Source organism: Delphinus delphis, chromosome 17, assembly GCF_949987515.2.
Source record: "Delphinus delphis chromosome 17, mDelDel1.2, whole genome shotgun sequence".
Classification (NCBI taxonomy): Eukaryota; Metazoa; Chordata; class Mammalia; order Artiodactyla; family Delphinidae; genus Delphinus; species Delphinus delphis.
This window is the reverse complement of record NC_082699.1, coordinates 8383504-8402345: the sequence shown is the minus strand read 5'-3', so window position 1 is coordinate 8402345 and position 18842 is coordinate 8383504. Positions and strand designations below refer to the sequence as shown.

At 40.1% G+C, this 18842-nt stretch overlaps 1 protein-coding gene and 1 long non-coding RNA gene across 2 annotated transcripts in view; one reads left to right on the top strand and one right to left on the bottom strand.

The window, feature by feature from the left end:
- The window catches only part of LOC132413030 (uncharacterized), a 121450-nt gene that overhangs the window by 11526 nt on the left and 91082 nt on the right, over nt 1–18842 (top strand). The gene's annotated exons all lie outside the window — the stretch shown is intronic.
- The window catches only part of CLVS1 (clavesin 1), a 146016-nt gene that overhangs the window by 61915 nt on the left and 65259 nt on the right, over nt 1–18842 (bottom strand). The window contains exon 3 of the mRNA XM_059994697.1: nt 17218–17392. Within this exon, the coding sequence (XP_059850680.1) occupies nt 17218–17392 (175 nt within the window). The remainder of the gene's footprint in view (nt 1–17217; nt 17393–18842) is intronic.

Here is an 18842-nt window from a genome sequence, read left to right as displayed (position 1 = left end):
ACATATACACGTACGCATACTATATATATGTATATCAACTAGATAGATAGATAGATAGATATACACTAATTCAAAATGATATATTTACCCCCATGTCCATTACAGTACTATTTACAGTAGCCAAGATACGGAAATAACCCAAGTGTCCATCAACGAATAAATGGATAAATTGTGGTGTGTATATATATATATATATATATATATATATATATATATATGAAATTGATTCCATATATATACATACACACACACACACACACACTACAATGGAATATTATTCAGCCATAAAAAGGGAAATCTTTTCATCTGCAGCAGCATGGATAAACCTCGAGGGCGTTATGCTAAGTGAAACAAGTCAGACAGAAAAAGGCGAATCCTGTATCTGTATGTTCTCTCTTATATGTGGAATCTTAAAAAAAAAAAAAAAAAAGCAAAAAATAACGTATGCTATAGTAGTGATTCTCAAAAAGGAGCATATCAGCAATGTCAGCATTATCTGTGAACTTGGTAGAAATGCAGATTCTCAGACCTTACTACCCCAGGCCTATGGAAATCAGAAACTCTGTAGAGGGGTTCAGTATTTTTTTAAAACTTTCCTGTAGATTCTGAAGCATGCTAAATATTGAGACCTACTGATCAATACCATTCCCAAGTTATCTTTTAGATCTAAAATTCAGTGGTCTAGAAGAAACCATGTTTTTAGGGGAAGAAACGTTCATCAGGAATTAGAAAATCTGGGGCTTCCCTGGGGGCGCAGTGGTTGGGGATCCACCTGCCGATGCAGGGGACACAGGTTCGTGCCCCAGTGCGGAAGGATCCCACATGCCACGGAGCGGCTGGGCCCATGAGCCATGGCCGCTGAGCCTGCGTGTCCGGAGCCTGTGCTCCGCAAGGGGAGAGGCCACAGCAGTGAGAGGCCTGCGTACCGCAAAAAAAAAAAAAAAAAAAAAAAGAATTAGAAAATCTGGAGAAAATCTTCACAGAGGAAGTAAGGTTTGGTCTAGCAACGTGACATCATACTAATCATAAAAGATGGAGAGGATTGTTAAGAGGTAAAAGGGTAGGGGGATTGGCAACATTATAAGCTGAGGTACCGGGGGAATGGGAATGGAGAGAGGGGAATTTTATAATTCATCTGTGATCAGGGAGGAAATTAGGCAAGTGGTGCAGGAAAGGGGGGGTAGTTTTGGGCAGCGCTGGTAAATAAACTTGGATGAGCAGAGTAGAGCCACTAATGGTTGCTCTTAAATATTGAATATTAGTTTATGCTCATAGTTGGTTATTTTCTCTATGTGTCTATTATACTTTGAATTATTATATTAAGCTAACTTTCTTATGGAAGGTGTTGTAATTAAGACACTCAATTTTTTACAAATATAAAGAAATGTGAGTATCTATAGGAAAAAGAAAACACAAGAATAATCAAGAAATAGAACTTTGTACCAAAGTACTCAACAATACTGTGCTCTGACCAGAGAAAAATATTTCAGAGTGTTCTCAGGCTTTATGTCTGTCTTAACTTCTGAGTCAGGTCTTCTCTTCTCTAGATCTCGTTCAAAACTGAGTTCCCCCTTCCAAAGTCTGAAAATCCACTTTAACGTTGCCCTGTCCTCTTCTTTTTCTAAGAATATCTTAATTAAAACCTCATCCAGTTAATGGAACAAGTTATTCATAATTTCTTCCAAATCCTTAATGAGTCTCTGGATTAAGGCATCAGGGATTACTCCTCTCAATTAATGACATTTCAGCTGAGCTGGCATTAGCTTAACCATTTAATTTTTTTCACATTGTTAATACTCTCCATCAAACATCTTGAAATTCCTAAACTCCACTCTAGTATTATTGAAGCAGGAGAAATCATGTTTATGACTGCCTTTTTAGAGTTCCTTAGCGGTGAAAGATATTTTTCAAAGTCTTCAGTCCAGCTTTTGTGCGCAACAACGATTGCCCTGTGTCTGGCCAACACCCCTCATTTTTCATTTTCTCCTATGTGGAATGGAAGGAACACCTAGCTAATATTTGTCCCGTCCTGGGGGCCTGACCAGCTGGTCCCACCACCTATGCCTGCCTGGAATTCTGGTGCGTGAAAAGTTGAATAAATAGTTGTTGAATTAAAGTGAATCTCCTCTTCCAGCCGTTGCCAATTCATGTTACCCATACTTATCAAAAACTAGCTCAAACTTTTCACAGAAAGTATTAAAGGATAACTGGCTCTGCCATCACTCTCTTTAATATTTCCTCATCACTGATTTATCCATCTGCTAAAATGCATTTCAGGAGGCATTCTTCAATAACTGGGATTAAGACAAATCAAAATACCGAGAAAAAAATTAAGTGAAATCCCTTCCTCCACACCTTTTCAAATGTAAATTCTGATAGATAAAAATGTTAAATTAAAAAAAAATCTAAGTCTAGAAGGAAATACGAATTTTATATAACATTTGGGAAAGAAAAGACTCTAAGCCCTAGCAAAGGCCACTTAACAGACTTGATCATATAAACGTCTTAAACTGCTTTAAACAAGAACAGCAAAAATAAACATTAGTCATCGTAGATGCAAATTATGGAAAAATGTTTGTGACGTGGGCAAATGTTAATTTCCTTAGGTAATCGAAATCTCTTACAAAATTAGAAATAAAGCAATTTAAAAACCTCAACTGAAAAATGGTTGAAGTACATTAACAAGTGATACACAAAAACAGCTAATAAAAAATGTCTAATAAACATATGGGAAAATGTTCCACCTCAGTAGTAGTCAAAGTGATCAAAGCAAATTAAAACAAAAAGGGGCCGTGTGGTGGAGGCATAGTGGGGAGGTTACAAATAGATCAAAACTTATTTTTAATACCCAGTGCTGATTTTGGTTCAGAAGCAGACCCTTTCATATAATGCTGATGAATATGAAAAACAAAAAACAAAAAAACCTTCTGTAGAGCATCTTCAAGATTCATTTCACCTCTAGAAATTAATCCTAAGGCAGTAGTTCATGTGGCCAAAAATTTAGTAAAAGGACATTCATGTCAGGAATTTACATAATACTGAAAAAATTGAGAACAATCTAAACATTCAGCAATTGGGAATTGGTTGATACATTATCATATAACTAAACAGTGGAATACTATGCAGTCATTATAAATGATGGCTGAGGTTCACTGTGTGCACTGTGTACTATAAAGTGAAAAGACCAGATGCCCAGGTTTAAAAGGTCTATTTCTGTATAGGGTTGTGTGTAATTTGCATTTTTTTATTTTTATTTACCAGTATCACCAATATTTTTAAAAGATTTTTTTATACTGAACATGAATAATGAACCCCCAAGAGTGGGGTTTGGGAGTGGAAGTTGAGTTTAGGGAATGTTACAGATTTCAACAGCTGGAGGTGCTGAGGGCATTTATTGTTCTTCCATTTCAGGGAATCTATTAGACAGACTTTTAAAGAGCTCCAGCCATGGGAATTCCCCGCTGGTCCAGTGGTTAAGACTCGGCGTTTCCACTGCAGGGGGCGTGGGTTCAATCCCCGGTCAGGGAACTAAGATCCCATGCGCCACATGACGTGGCCAAAAAAAATAAAATATAAAGAGCTCCGTCTTGGCAATGTGGAAGCTATTTTCACTATATAATAAAACTTCTCTGAAGTCCAAATAATAATTTCTGGGATTCCTATGTGATACAAGTGACTAAGGATTTGTCTCTTAAACTGTAAAATTTTCTATATCACATTATTACTGTTTTAGATGAAAATCTCTCTACTGTTTACACATTTCCATGGTGTCTTCAATAATGCTTATTGAATGTGACTAAGGCTTTTGGTAGCTCAGGATCATGGCTGTGTACATCATATCTGCTCCATGGTATACAATGGTCTCAGGTACATTAAGCTCTATGCGAAACGACCTCAATTATAGTGCTCTCTAGTTTCAATAGTAAAATTTTTATCTTATTTGTGTTTCTTCCGTGGCTGACAACTGTTATTTCTTGATATAGTCTATATGGCAATGTGAATTAGCCCCTCAACCAAATTCTTTTACAGGCTTCTAATATGTGGTAAGTTTGGAAACTACATGGCCAAATTAAGAAAATAAACGGGCTCTAAGGGAAAGTTAGAGAGATTCTCTTAATGTAGCTATTTTGTGACACTTATTTGATGCTGCATATTCTGTATTCTATGAGATACAATTGTCACATAGTTAAATTCCACAAGGACAATGTGCTACTGCATTTCTTAGCCTTGGTATTTTCCAAGAATAATCTTATTTATTAAATTCCAAACATAGACATTAATAGTTTAGATCTTCGATGAAAAAAGTACAAGCAGATAGTACACCAAGTGCTGTGATGCCAGGAAAGAATGATTGACTCGGGAACACCTGGACACGGGGGGTAGGTAAATCAAACTGTACTCTAGCAAAACGAATCTACCGTGTGGGAAGTCAGGATAGTAGCTACCTTTGCGAGTCAGCTACTGGGAGGGGGAAGGAGAGGCCTCTGGGTAACTGGCAGTATTCTTCTTCTTAATCTGCGTTTGATTACTTAAATGTTTTCATTTTCTGAAAACTCACTTGGCTGCACACTTACAGCTTGGGTAGTTCTCTGGATGTATATTAACATATCAATAAAAAGTTTATTGGGACTTCCCTGGCGGTGCAGTGGTTAAGAATCCGCCTGCCAATGCAGGGGACATGGGTTCGATCCCTGGTCCAGGAAGATCCCACATGCCTAGGGGCAACTAAGCCCGTGCGCCACAACTACTGAGCCTGTTCTCTAGAGCCCACAAGCCACAACTGCTGAGCCTGTGCGCCACCGCTACTGAAGTCCACGCGCCTAGAACCCGTGCTCTGCAACAAGAGAAGCCACCGCCATGAGAAGCCCATGCACTGCAACGAAGAGTAGGCCCTGCTCGCCGCAACTGGAGAAAGCCCGCGTGCAGCAATGAAGACCCAACACAGCCAAAAATAAATTAAATAAATAAATTTATTTTAAAAAAATGTTTATTCTAAGTATAAAAACAAACTACTACACTTTGAAAAATTATCTTTGGGCTAAAAAGATATGTGGCAGCCTTGACATTCACCATCCACAGTGAAAGGAACCATCACCAATCAGTGCCAGCATTCTTTTTTACCTGAGCTGCATTCGGATTGTTTAGATTTGGTGTGGGAGGGCAAGCCTATTTTCCGTCCCTGACATAAGCACTAAGGCTATATCCATGAAGGTAAAGTTATAGATTTGTGGCATTGGGTGGTTAAAAGGGTTGTAAGAATTATCTAGTCCAGTGTTGTCAAGAGTTGTCCCTGGACCAGCACATCACATCACCTGGCGACTTTTTGGAAATGCTAATTCTCACTCACCCACCCGAACACGCCCTCACCCTGTGCCGACCTACTGAATCAGACACTCCAGGGTTGGGACCCTGTAATCAGAACTTGAACAAACACTCCAGTGATTGTGGTGCGTGATGAAGTTTGAGAACCACTGCCCTCATCCAATCCCCATTGGGTTTTGCTGATGACTAATCTTAGGTCTACAGGTGTGATGCCATTTTCCCAAGGTTATCCATGGAATTACAGTTGCCAAACAGAAGTAAAACTCGACTTCCTGATTCCTAGTTGCTACATTGGATGGCAAGTAGAGGATTGCAAGAAAACTTCCCTCTGATTTCTACCTTACGTTTCTAAGTGAAAATTTTTGTCATTTCCCACCATCTTTGGGGGGGCCCCCCTCCAACATTCTTAGTCTCTGTGGTTTGGGTTTAGCATCTTGGGTGGGCTCATAATCTCATCTGTCTAGAGCACCCTCAGTCCCCTCGCTCCTATCAAGAATGTGAAAAAGCCTGTCTGAAAATGAAGTCAGTACAGAGATCTCATCTTTGGTGTGCTGAGGAATGTCATCCTGGAACTAAACAATTCACAGAGGTCAATTCTTTGTCAGGACTGATCTTCCACAGCTGCGTGAAGGCCCTTAATATATTCCTCTGCTGAAAACTCTTGTCCAGTGGAAAAGTAAGGCGGCATACTCCTTCCAGAACCATCTTCCTGGTCCCTCTCCTCAGTCCATCCACCCCCCGGGTCTGTGGGACATTCTTCTTGATAGAGTTATCTCCGTTTCTCCACCGCCCTCCTCAAACCGGAGCTTTCTAGATGCCATTCCCACGGCTACACTGAAATAGTTTCCCTCCTTGAAGGCCCATCCTTTTAGTTTCTTTTTTTTTTTTTGCGGTACGTGGGCCCCTCACTGTGTGGCCTCTCCCCTTGCGGAGCACAGGCTCCGGACGCGCAGGCTCAGCGGCCATGGCTCATGGGCCCAGCTGCAGCGCGGCGTGTGGAATCTTCCCGGACCGGGGCACGAACCCGTGTCCCCTGCACCGGCAGGGGGACTCTCAACCACTGCGCCACCAGAGAAGCCCTGTCCTTTCAGTTTCTTGATGAATGAGCTCGTCCTCCTTGTCAACCTGCCCCTTCTCTTTCATGGGCTCCTTCTCGTCTAACTTGTTCATTTTTGTTGCTCTTCACTTGGGTTCTTTTTCTCAGTCACTGGCTTCACTCCATAGTTTTTCTCCAAATGATCTTTCCTATGATTTCAAATACCACCAACTCTATAGATCCAGCCCAGACCTCTTCCCTCAGCTTATACTTAACATAAACAGTTAAATACCCCATGGCATCTTAAGCTCAACATGTCCAACACTCATTCTCTTCCCACACCTGCGCACTCCCGTCTGCACCATCTCGTGGGTCGGCACCACCTCCGCCCTTCACCGGAGCTGCACACCCAGCTTCATCCTCAACTCCTGCGCTTCCGCTTTCCATTCTCAAGCATCCAGCCACCAAGCACTGCTTTGCTTTACTTCCTATGTCCTTATTGAATCCTTTTATCACTCCTAATTTCACCTTTGGTTGTTTCTTACTTGAATGATTGCAGTTGTCTTCTATTCGGTTCCCCTGCCTTTGAATCTTCCCTGCTCATACCTACCAAATTGATCCTGGATGAAATACCAATCTGCGGTGTCATCCTGCTTCAATATGTTCAGTGGCCCCCAACGTCTGCAGAAAGAGACCAAGCTCCTCAGCATGACACAGGGGCATACAAGCTGCTTGCCTGGCCCTTCCTTGTGCACGCCAGGATTATGAAATTAATTCTGCTTCTCTCTCTTAGTGAGTGATGTCTTGCCCATAATATCTCCTCTACTTGAAATTTCTCCCACCCTGCCTTCATGTAGCTATTCCACAGTCATCTGCTAAGAATCAGCGGAGGTGTGGCCTCACCCAGGAGGCCATTCCTAACTCCTCCTGCCTGGATTGGGATTTTATTAACCCGGTACATATGACCCTTCCTGCACATGCAACATTGTTTTCATCATTTGTTTGTAGATCTGCCTCTACTCTGAATGATGACTTGTTGAGAGCAGGGACTGTATCTGTTTACTTTTGTGGCTGACTCAAAGTCAAATCTTAGTAACTGTTTCTTGAATGGATGAATCTGAGCACTGGCTAGGTCTATAATGCATGAGAGTCCAGAAAAACCAGTTATCAAAAATATGCCAGAGATAGACCTATATAATTGGAACTGTTTTCAATGGGCCATCCTGTCTGCCATCTGGATCACCAGAATGTCTTTACCTCTAATCGTCTTCCTGAGTTTAATTGATATTTAACAAGGTAGAGCATTAAAAGGGATATTTTATTCCTCTGATATTTCTATAATAACATATTGCACTACTGCAAACTCAGAATTACAGCTTTGTGGCCTGAGAAAGTAGTTTGTTTAGAGAGAAAGTGTTCTTCAGGCACCCCTGGAGTGTTCAGAATGAATTAAGAACCTTCTTGGCAAAATATATACAAATATCCTTTTCCTTCAGTTGTTTGTATCTAATATTCTTTAATATATGAAAACTGTAAGCATCAAAGACTGTAAATGTTACTGCTTAAAAGAGTCCTCCAGGATGAAAGAGGTGAATTTTGACCCCATTAATCACTCAGCTACAGAGGCTTTGGGAGTGGACTCTGGTGATAATTAAAAGGATCACAACACATAAACAGAAAGAAAAAACACCTCAAGTGCCACAGTCTGAACGAGTAACACCAAGCTGGACCCAAGTCATTAACTGAGGTGAGAAGGTAGCTCACTTGTTTGGGGTCAGTGAACAGGCTGGTGAGGTCAAACTTCAGAGCTGAGGCAATGGAGAGCAATTTCATTTAAGTTCGTGAATTAGAGACACAGGAGCCCACAGATAAGGGCTGGCCTCTTCATTCTTTCAGTAGCATTCTGCCTTTCAGTGAGCACTGACTATGGCCTGGGCACTTTTCATTCACTATTTAATTTCTATCATAAACCTATGAGATAGTACTGTTTTGACACCACATTTTTACAGACAACAAAACCAGAACTGAAAGAGTTAAATGACTTGCCTGAGGTCTTAAAGTGGCAGATTCAGGACTGAAGCCCAAATAGTTGGACTCTGCTCTCACCTACACCAAGGCGTGGTTGTACCGGCAGCAGTAGCATCACCTGGGAAGGTTTTTGAAGGGTCAACTCATGGGCTCTTCTCCAGATCTACAGAATCAGAAACTGGGAGTGGGGTCCTGCCGTGGGTGTTGTAGCAAGTCCTCTGGGGAGTCTGTGTACTTACAGTTGCGATCCATCGCTTTATACCGCAATACCGTCTATTAGAGCAGTGCTCTCCAACTGTAATGTGAGTACACATCACCTGGGGAACTTGAAATGCAGATTGATTCAGTAGGTTTGGGGTAGGGCCTGAGAGTCTGCATTTCTAACCAGCTCCTGGTGATGTTGAGATTGCTGTTTTGTGGACTACACTGCATAATAAAACCCTAGAATGTAGCTTCAGGAAGCCAGGTTGCTTTGTTCTCTGCTGTCATCTGGTTTAGAAGAATACCAGGCTCACCTTTTCTTTTGAATGAATACACCGCAAGTCAGTATGTCTGCATGTCTGAGTCATAGACTGTTGATTTGGTGTGAATCTACTTGTAACTCGAAATGCATCTGCCCAACCAGCCTTTACAAATTTCTAATCACACCGGTCATTCATTTACCCTCAGGAACTGTCAGGGTTTCCCGGTGACTTGACGGACATTTTACTGTTCTAGTCTTTCAAGTGAATAGAGCACTTTGGATTCCCCAAGGGCAAGTGAACATATTGTATGTTTTGGAAAAGAGATGGAAAATCAGAATGTGGGAAGGAGTGGGATGTGGAAAGGAGGCTAGAGAGAACGGATGAAGGTTGGAAACAGTTTAATGAAAGGGACGCCCAGGAGATGGATGATTCCCAGCTGCCTGAGCCTCTGAGCCTTGCCCGTAATCCCCTCCCGCCTTTGGGTTAAGAGTTGGAAAAGCAATGAACCTCCTTCCACACTAGACTGGCTCAAAGCTGTTGGGAGAGTTTAAATCAAAGTAGATATAAATATTATAAAACCATTTTTAACAAAAATGACAACAAAAGGCACACAGTAAACCTTAAACTGGAACAAAGAGTTAATGAACTGATAAAGTGTCTGATTGGCTGGAAGAAAATGACGTAAGCACAGAAATGAGAAAAAACAAAAAGCGTGCTTCCTAGATCTCCTCTGGTGAGTGAAAAGTAAGCTTCTCTAAACCCTTAACAAACATCTGGGTCCTTAGGGAATCAGATATTTTGTAAATAGCCTATGGGACAAAAGGCTATATAGCTCTTCCTAAGTGAAACACTTCGGCACAGTAAATTCTTGAAGTATCTGGGTTGGCTGAACGTTGATCAACGCTGCGTGCGGATCGGAATGGTTGGGTGGCAGTGATTCACAAGAAATAATTCCAAAAATTGATTTTGGAAACGGTGCAAAACTCAAGAACAGGAGTTCAGCAGGCTGCTTATCCTGCCAGAATTCCCCAGCAGAATTGAGAGTAATGCTTTGCTCTATTAAAGTGGTGGCATAAATATTACTTCTTTGATTCAAATGTAAACAAGTTGTAATGAATAGATATAACGGCTCGTTTAGACATTATTGACCACATTTAAGAAATGAAACAGCAGAGTGAGAGAAAGTGACTTCTAGGCATTCTCAAAATTAGTATTTTTAACTCGAGTTTTTTGAACTAATATTCACAGAATATTTATGTATCTGGGACAACTTAATATTCTAAACAATGACATACCCCATTGTCCTAAAGGAGGAATATATACTGTATACACTATTAGAATTTCATGACTGGCTGATGCAAGGTAATTTTTGATGTAAAAACATCTGATTACCCCTTAAAGAGCAGTCTTGTACATGATTATTATTATTATAACTCATTAATTCAGCCTGTGAAATACATAACCAAAGTTCTATGCACATGCCATTTTTAAATTTTTTTATTTTTTTGCGGTACACGGGCCTCTCACTGCTGTGGCCTCTCCCGTTGTGGAGCACAGGCTCCGGACGCTCAGGCTCAGCGGCCATGGCTCACGGGCCCAGCCGCTCCACGGCATGTGGGACCTTCCTGGACCGGGGCACGAACCCGTGCCCCTGCATCAACAGGCTGACTCTCAACCACTGCGCCACCAGGGAAGCCCTTAAAAGATTTTTATTGAAGTATAGTTGACTTACAATATTATATTAGTTTTAGGTATATAACATAGTGATTAGATATTTTTATGAATTATACACCATATGAAGTTATTGTAAAATATCAACTATATTACCTTGCTGTATATAATATCCCTGCATCTTGTTTTTTTATAACTGGTAGTTTGTATGTCTTAATCCCCTTCACCTATTTTACCCCTCCCTGACCCTCTTCCCTCAGGTAACCACTAGTTTGTTCTCTATATCTGTAAGTCTGTTTCTGTTTTATGTTTGTTCATTTGCTTCGTTTTTCAGATTGCACATATAAGTGAAAACATGCAGTCTTTCTCTGTCTTCTTTATTTCCCTAAGCGTAATACCTTCCAGGTCCATCTGTGTTGTCGAAATGGCAAGATTTCATTCTTTTTTATGGCTGAGCAATATTCGATTGTGTATATTTACCATGTCTTCTTTATCCATTCATCTGTTGATGGGCACTTAGGTTGCTTCCATATCATGGCTCTTGTAAATAATGCTGTTATGAACATTGAGGTACATGTGTCTTTTCAAATTAGTGTTTTCGTTTTCTTCAGATAAATACCCAGAAATGGAATTGCTGGATCATGTGGTAGTTCTATTTTAAATTTTTTGAAGAACCTCCATACTGTTTTCCGTAGTACCAATTTACATTCCCACAAGCAGTGTACTTTTCTCCACATCCTTGCTAACATTTGTTATTTCTTCTCTTTTCAATGATAGCCATTCTGACAGTGTCACGTGATACCTCCTTGTGGTTTTGACTTGCATTTCCTTGATGATGGACAGTGTTGGGCATCTTTTCATGTGCCTGTTGGCCATCTCTGTGTCTTCTTTGGAAAAGTACCTATTTAGGTCCTCTACCAATTTTTTAATTGGATTTTTTTTATGTTGAGTTATATACATTCTTTATATATTTTGGATAGTAACCCCTTATTGGACATAGCATTTGCAAATATTTTCTCCTATTCAGTAAGTTGCTTTTTTGTTTTATTAATGGTTTTCTTTGCTGTGCAAAAGCTTTTTAGTTTGATGTGCTCGCATTTGTTTATTTATGCGTTTGTTGCTCATGTCTGAGGAGATAATCCATAAAAATATTGCGAAGATCAATGTCAAAGAGCATAATGCCTATGTTTTCTTCAAGGATTTTTATAGGTTTTAGTCTTACATTTAAGTCTTTAATCCATTCTGAGTTTATTTTTGTATATGGTGTGAGAAAATGTTCTAGTTTTACTCTTTTACATATAGCTGTCCAGTTTTCCTAACCTCACTTATTGAAGAAACCATCTTTTCCCATTGTCTATTCTTGTCTCCCTTGTCATAGATCAAGTGACCATATGTGCATGGATTTATTTCTGGGCTCTTTATTTTGTTCATTTGATATCAGTATCTCTTTTCATGCCAATACCATACTCTTTTGATTACTGTAGCTTTGTAGTATAGTTTGAACTCAGGGAGCATGATACTTCCAGCTTTGTTCTTTCTCAAGATTGCTTAGGCTATTCAGAACCTTTTGTGATTCTATACAAATTTTAGGGTCATTTTTTGTTCTGTAAAAAACACCATAAATATTTTGATTAGGATTGCATTGAATCTGCACATTGCTTTGGGTAGTATGAATATTTTAACAACATTAATTCTTCCAATCCATGAGCCTGGAATATCTTTCCTTTTATTCACATCTTCTTCAATTTCTTTCCTTAATGTTTTGTAGTTTTCAGCATACAGGTCTTTCACCTCCTTGGTTAAATTTATTTCTAGGTATTTTATTTTTAAAAAATTTGATTGTATTCTTGCTTTCTCTTTCTAATAGCTCATTATTAGTGTATAGATATGCAACAGACTTCTGTATATTAATTTCGTATCCTGTAAATCTACAGAACTTATTTATTTGTTCTAATAGTTTTTTGGTGGAGTCTTTCGGGTTTTCTATATATAGTATCATGTGATCTGCAAATAGTGACAGTTTTACTTCCTTCCAATTTGGATGCCTTTTATTGCTTTTCCTTGTCTAATTGCTCTGGCTAGGGCTTCCAAAACTTTTGTTAACTAGAAGTGGTGAGAGTTGGCATGCTTGTCTTGTTTCTGATCTTAGAGAAAAAGCTTCCAACTTTTCATTGTCAAGTATAATGTTAGCTGTGGGTTTGTCATAAATGCCCTTTATTATGTTGAGGTATGTTTCCTCTATAGCAGCTTTGTTGAGAGTTTTTATCATGAATGAATGGTGAATTTTGTCAAATGCTTTTTCTGCATCTGTTAAGATGATCACATAATTTTTATCCTTTGTTTTGTTAATGTGGTGTATCACATTGATTGATTTGTGGGTATTGAACTGTCCTTGCACCCACTTGATCAGGATGTATGATCCTTTTAATGTGTTGTTGAATTCAATTTGCCAATATTTTTGTTGAGGATTTTTGCATCTATGTTTATCAGGGATATTGGCCTCTGATTTTCTTGCTTTTTAGTGTCTTTGTCTGGTTTTGGTAATGCTGGCCTTGTAGAATGAGTTTGGAGGTGTTCCCTCCTCTTCAACTTCCTGGGATAGTTTGAGGAGGATAGGTATTAACTCTTCTTTAAATATTTGGTAGAATTCCCCTGTGAAGCTGTCTGGTCCTGGACTTTTGCTTGTTGGGAGTTTTTTGATCACTGATTCAATTTCATTACTAGTAATCAGTCTGTTCAGTTTTCCATTTCTTCCTGATTCTGTCTTGAAAGATTGTATCTTTCTAGGTATCTAATCATTTCTTCTAGACTGTTCAATTTGTTGGTGTATAACTGTTCATAGCATTCTCTTATGATTGTTTGTATTTCTGTAATATCTGTTGTAATTTCTCCTCTTTCATTTCTAATTTTACTTTTTGGTCCCTCTCTCTGTTTTTCTTTATGAGTCTGGTTAAGGGTTTATCAAATTTTCTTTATCTTTTAAAAAAAAACAGCCTTTAGTTTCATTGGTTTTTTAAATTCTTTTTGGTCTCTATTTCATTTATTTCTGCTCTAATCTTTATTATTTCCTTCCTTCTACTAACTAATAATTGCCATTTAAAGCATTAAAATACAACTGGTAGACCCAAACAGAAGACTGTCACCAAGCTGCTAGCTCAGTGCCCATCACCTCTGTATTACATGGGATCAACTCCACTTGGGGATAATTGGGACTGTATATAACCAAGAAAAAAAGCAGTTAAACATCCAGGTTCAAAATAAAGGAAGCTTCTCGACATGACATTACAGGGTATTAAACGTCTTTTGCTTATTGTGGTAGATATTCTGATATGCTGCCAGGCCCCCTTTAGGACTGAGTACTTATTTCCCAGCTGCTTGAGTGCTACCAGGAGAAAATTCTCAGATAATAGCTCCAGCCTCTGGAGCCCCAGGCTGAAGAGAGCTGCTTTGCCCAAACTCACAACCACTTCTCAGGACAGCCTGCGCCCAGTTACTGAACAATGTGGGAATATAAAGGTCCAGTCCCTTGGCTCCAGTCAGGGCCAACTCTGAAGGGTCATCTCAGTTTCAGAACACCTGAAGCTTTCATTGGAAATGACTGAATCCCAGCTTAACTCCTCCTGCTGCCAACCATTCTTCGTAGCTTCCCTTCTGCGGGTGCTGACCCCACGAGCATTCCCTAATGAGTCTCCTGCATGTTAATCTCTGTGTCAGAATCTGCTCCTCAGAGAACCCAACCTGGAACAATTAGTAATTGAGGGTCTCACTGAACAACTTTCTTTGTAGAGAACTAAGAACAGAGGTAATAGAGCTAAAACTTAGGGTTTTGAAACTAGGTTGTGATGCAGGTGAAGGACTGAACAAAAATGATTCTAAATTCTCACAACCTGAACACCCCACCCCCTTCTCCTGCACGAGGTATTGTACTATCTGTGTGTGTTGAGGGGGTTGCCATATTTCAGGGCCCCAGATTCTCTAGGAGTTGATCAGCAGGTAATCCTAGATAACGCCTATGAACAGCTGAAACCCCAAACCAGATGGCCTAGCACAAAAGTAGTCTGATTAGTACCCCCGTGCCAGGTTACTTTCTCACATCTACCCCACAAAAGGCAGGACAGCAGAGAAAGCAAGTTCCCTTCACTGGAACATAGGGTCTCCCTCCCCTGCAATCTCCTGCATGTCTACAGGACACTCGAACCTCTTTGGGCCTCTCTGATGGTGCAGAGGAAAAAAGAACAGCAGTGACTTCTCATCTCTCACTGACCCTTTCCTTTTCTCCAGTAAAGTCCACGGCCTTTACCCATGCCAGTGGTGTTACGAAATTTATCTTGAACTTTCATGGCTGACAAGTGGAGACCTGTATGGGATCTTCCTTGTACCACCGTGTGACCACAAAGACATGAATTCTGCTAGTATCAGTTAGGACTTTTTTGAAATGCCATAAGCAGTTAATGGTTACACTGTGGATGGAAGCAATCCCTGCAGTGATATAAGGTCCCTGGGAGAGCTGGTAGAGAGGTGACCGTGGTGTCCGAATTCCCGCAACGCCCGAAAGAGGATAGCCTGGAGCGAGAAGTTGCCAGTGGCTGGCCAGAGCTGACCACCCACTGTAGGGCAAGAACCAAGCCAACAAGCTCGTTAGGACAGGGAGCCCATATCCCAGACAGAGGAGCTGCGTCCAAGCTCAGCTTCTCCTGGCAGGAGGGTCTGCACCTTTTTAAGAGTTCTTAGGTCTTCAGGGTCTGGGCAGGCAGAATTCACAGAAAAAGCTGCATCCCAGTCCAGACAGCCTGACGGGCCTGATGCTTTCCCACAGTCAAGGGAGTTTACCTTGTTTAGCAACAGAGAGGTCCAGGCCATTGCTCTGTGAGATGCTGGGAGGAGGAAGTACTTTTTCTCCACTCTGACCCTGACCCCATGCATCTCCCCTTCGCCCAGTAGAGGCTATTCTTTAACCAGAGCTATAGGACGTTGTGGAGTTCAACCCGGACCCTGGTACATGAAGAGAGAAGGCCCAGATATGACTCGCTTTGCCCCACAAAAGGTCATCTAGTATTTCTTGTAAAAATATATTACAAACTTATGTACAGCTTTATGTTTTAAAACACATTCACATGCATTAACTCAGTAAGACCCACATTAGCCTAGAGAAGTTGGCAGGGGACATGTTATATAATCCACACATTTCCAGAAATAAAAATTGGAACACAGGGTTGGAAAAAGTACATTTTTCTTCCTGATTTATGAAAAATCTTATAAATACATAGAATTTGAATCACAGCTACTTACACATGTAATGAATTATCTCTTTTTAGAAAGATAAAATTATATGAAGCTTGTACTACACCACAGAAAATCCTGGAAATATGGCCAGCATAATTATAGGGAATGAAATAAACCTTGCAGCTTACTTTAAATCTCCCTTTGATAAAAGCTTTAAGGAGAGAAAGATCAGATGTTCAGAGGCTTAGATGAGAGGACGCTGGAGAAAAAGAGAGCTAAGAGAAAGTGATGGACAGTAAAGGACAAACAAGTCTATGATTGAGGGTTTTTTTAAGGCAAGGCAGGATACTCTGTAGTCTAGAAATGCAAAAGCAAATTTAAAAATGTGCCCCCGATACACTGTGTGATGTAACTCCCCAGGGTAATGTGGCATTCTTGGGACAGTGTGTACTTGTTCCTCTTCTGAAACAGGAAACCCTTTCAACAAAATAAGTTCCATTCAATAAACATGAGTTTACCAGAGGCCCTGTAAGTGCTGCATATTTGCTGGGAGCCAAATGTGAATCAGCCACAGTTTAAGAAACAGGCCCATCGATTACTCATCACACTAGAGTACGACGGGTGATGGAAATGGGTTTCCCAGTCTTGTGCTTTGAAGAGCTTGAGTAGTGGCTGCTTGATCTGAGAATTAACAAATAGTTTGTGATCTACGTAGCTGCGTGTAACTGCCGCATGTTGGGAGTCAGTCTTCCTACAAAATGAAGAATGGACTTGAGTTTTATCTATGCTGATTCTGAATCTTCCTGAACAATGATAATGCCTCACCAGGAAGCTAAGCAGCGTTGCTTAGCTCTGAGTTTGCTACTTTTCATGGAATCACCGGTCCTTAAAAGTAGAAGGGACCCCAGGAACTGACTACCCTAACCTCTACACAGCACAAAAACCCCTTCCCCAAAGTCCTGACAACTGGTCATACAAACAGGAAGTAGAGTTCCATATGCTTCCTTTGCACGGACATGATTTACTTTATAACAAACACCTCAGCACGTTGCCTTCGGAGAAGTGAGGACCCACCGGGTATATTTTCATGTGCAAAGATGCTTCCAGAAACCCTGGGAAGCTTCCATGCCACTGCAATAGAAGGGCACACTCATAAAGTAGATGTTTTCTAGTTTTAATTTGTGTGAACTCTCACATGGATTTGGCTAAACATCTCCAAGCTTTATTCATAATCGCAGCGGTAGGTAATTTGTGCCCGTGGTAACAGTAGTTTAGAGTTGTTAATGAAAATGGAAGCTAATTTTTTTAAAAAAATCATCTCAACTCAGGCTGGGGTAAAAATACAGAGTATTCACAGGTGGATTCTATCAAAGTTTTCTTTTTCCATTCTCAAAGGCAAACATTACTTGGGTTGCAATAAGAAAAGAGCACACAGTCGCATACTATCTCATATGGTACATTCATTGAACATACCTGCAACCCTTCAATGGCCAGTTTGAGGATTGATGGTGTCAGTTTGGAGGCTTGTTTGAAGGAAAAATTACTCCAGTCTATAATTAAAATGAAACCATTTATCTGGAGCTCCGGATCTTCAATAAGGACTTCCAATGACAGCAGGATGGCCCGGAGGATGTCTGTGAAGGAGTTCCTGCAGCCAAAGCAGAAAGGAGAGGCTGTGCATGAATATTAGCAGGTGATAGGACTTTGTGTGTGAAGCACTGGCTGCCTGTCCTCTGCTCCGTGAGCCCAGCCTGCAGGGTAACACCAGTGTCCTGTACCCAAAGTGACAGAAAATACATTTGCTAAACTTCACAGGAACAATGCTTTGAGAATCACAGGATGGAACCTCCCTTTGATCTGACTGCACCAGAACCCCAAACTTTACAAGATGTCTCTCTTTTGTGTTTCCTTGGGTCTCTGGTCTCTTGCTTCCACCACAGACCTGATTGCATTTCATTGAAATGCATCCCTTACTTGTCTCTCCTTCCTGGGCCATAATCATAGTTGCGGCCCCCGTATCTAGCTACTTAATGAATATTGCTGAAAAAATGAGGTAAGGCCTTCATCAGAGGCACTTGTTTTGATTAAACCTCTTGTTCTTTTTGTATCGTTAAAATCTTGCTCAGAGTGTAAAAACAACTGTGCAATTGCTGCTATTTTTTAGCCTCAATTCATGAATAGAGAAAAATAAAGAAGAATAGCTTATTTTCATTGAAGGTTTGCAGAGTGTGATTCAGGAAGGAAATCGCTTGGAGTACAACAGTAACTATGACAACAGGTAGACCTGAATACAAACTAGAGTGACGGTTCTCTAGTGTTGTATGTGTTCTTCCACATCATATATTCCCAGTCACCAGTTGATTTTTGTTTTAAATAATTTTCAGACACGAAGAAATGATGGCATATTTTGCTAATTCTCCCAGCAAATTATTTGAGCTAAAAATTTAAGCTCTTAAAGGATCTCTAAATTCTGTGGATGTCAAGTGATGGCAAAATCTGTTACTTCCTTCAGGCTATCATTACAATCAGAAGCTGTATCATCTTGTGAAACCAGATGAAATGAACAGATTGCTGAGCATTTCAATCTGATTCAAATTATAACCAAATCTAATGATTCTAGATTTTGGAAATCAGAAAATATGTGATTAAATATGGGATTAACAGATACAAATTACTATACATAAAATAGATTCACATCAAGGATTTACTGTACAGCACAAAGAATCATACTCAATATCTTGTAATAACCTATAATGGAATGTAATCTGCAAAAATTCCTAAAACTGTATCACTGTGCTGTACTACCGAAACGAACACAATATTGTCAATCATCTGTACTTCATTAAAACAAAAACAAAACAAACAAAAAACCAGTAAGAATTTACTGAGTGGCTGTTATAAACTCAGAGCTCTGTCTAATACTTGAAGTTATAGAATAGTATGTCATATTTCTACTTTCAAAGAGCCCTTAATTTAGTTGGGGTGGGGTAGCAGATTAGCAAAATGAGTTGAAAGGGTTTGATAAAATGAGTAATTAGGAAGAGCTTACAGAGGAATGAAAGCTTGGGCTAAGCCTTGAAGGGTAAATAGAATTTTGG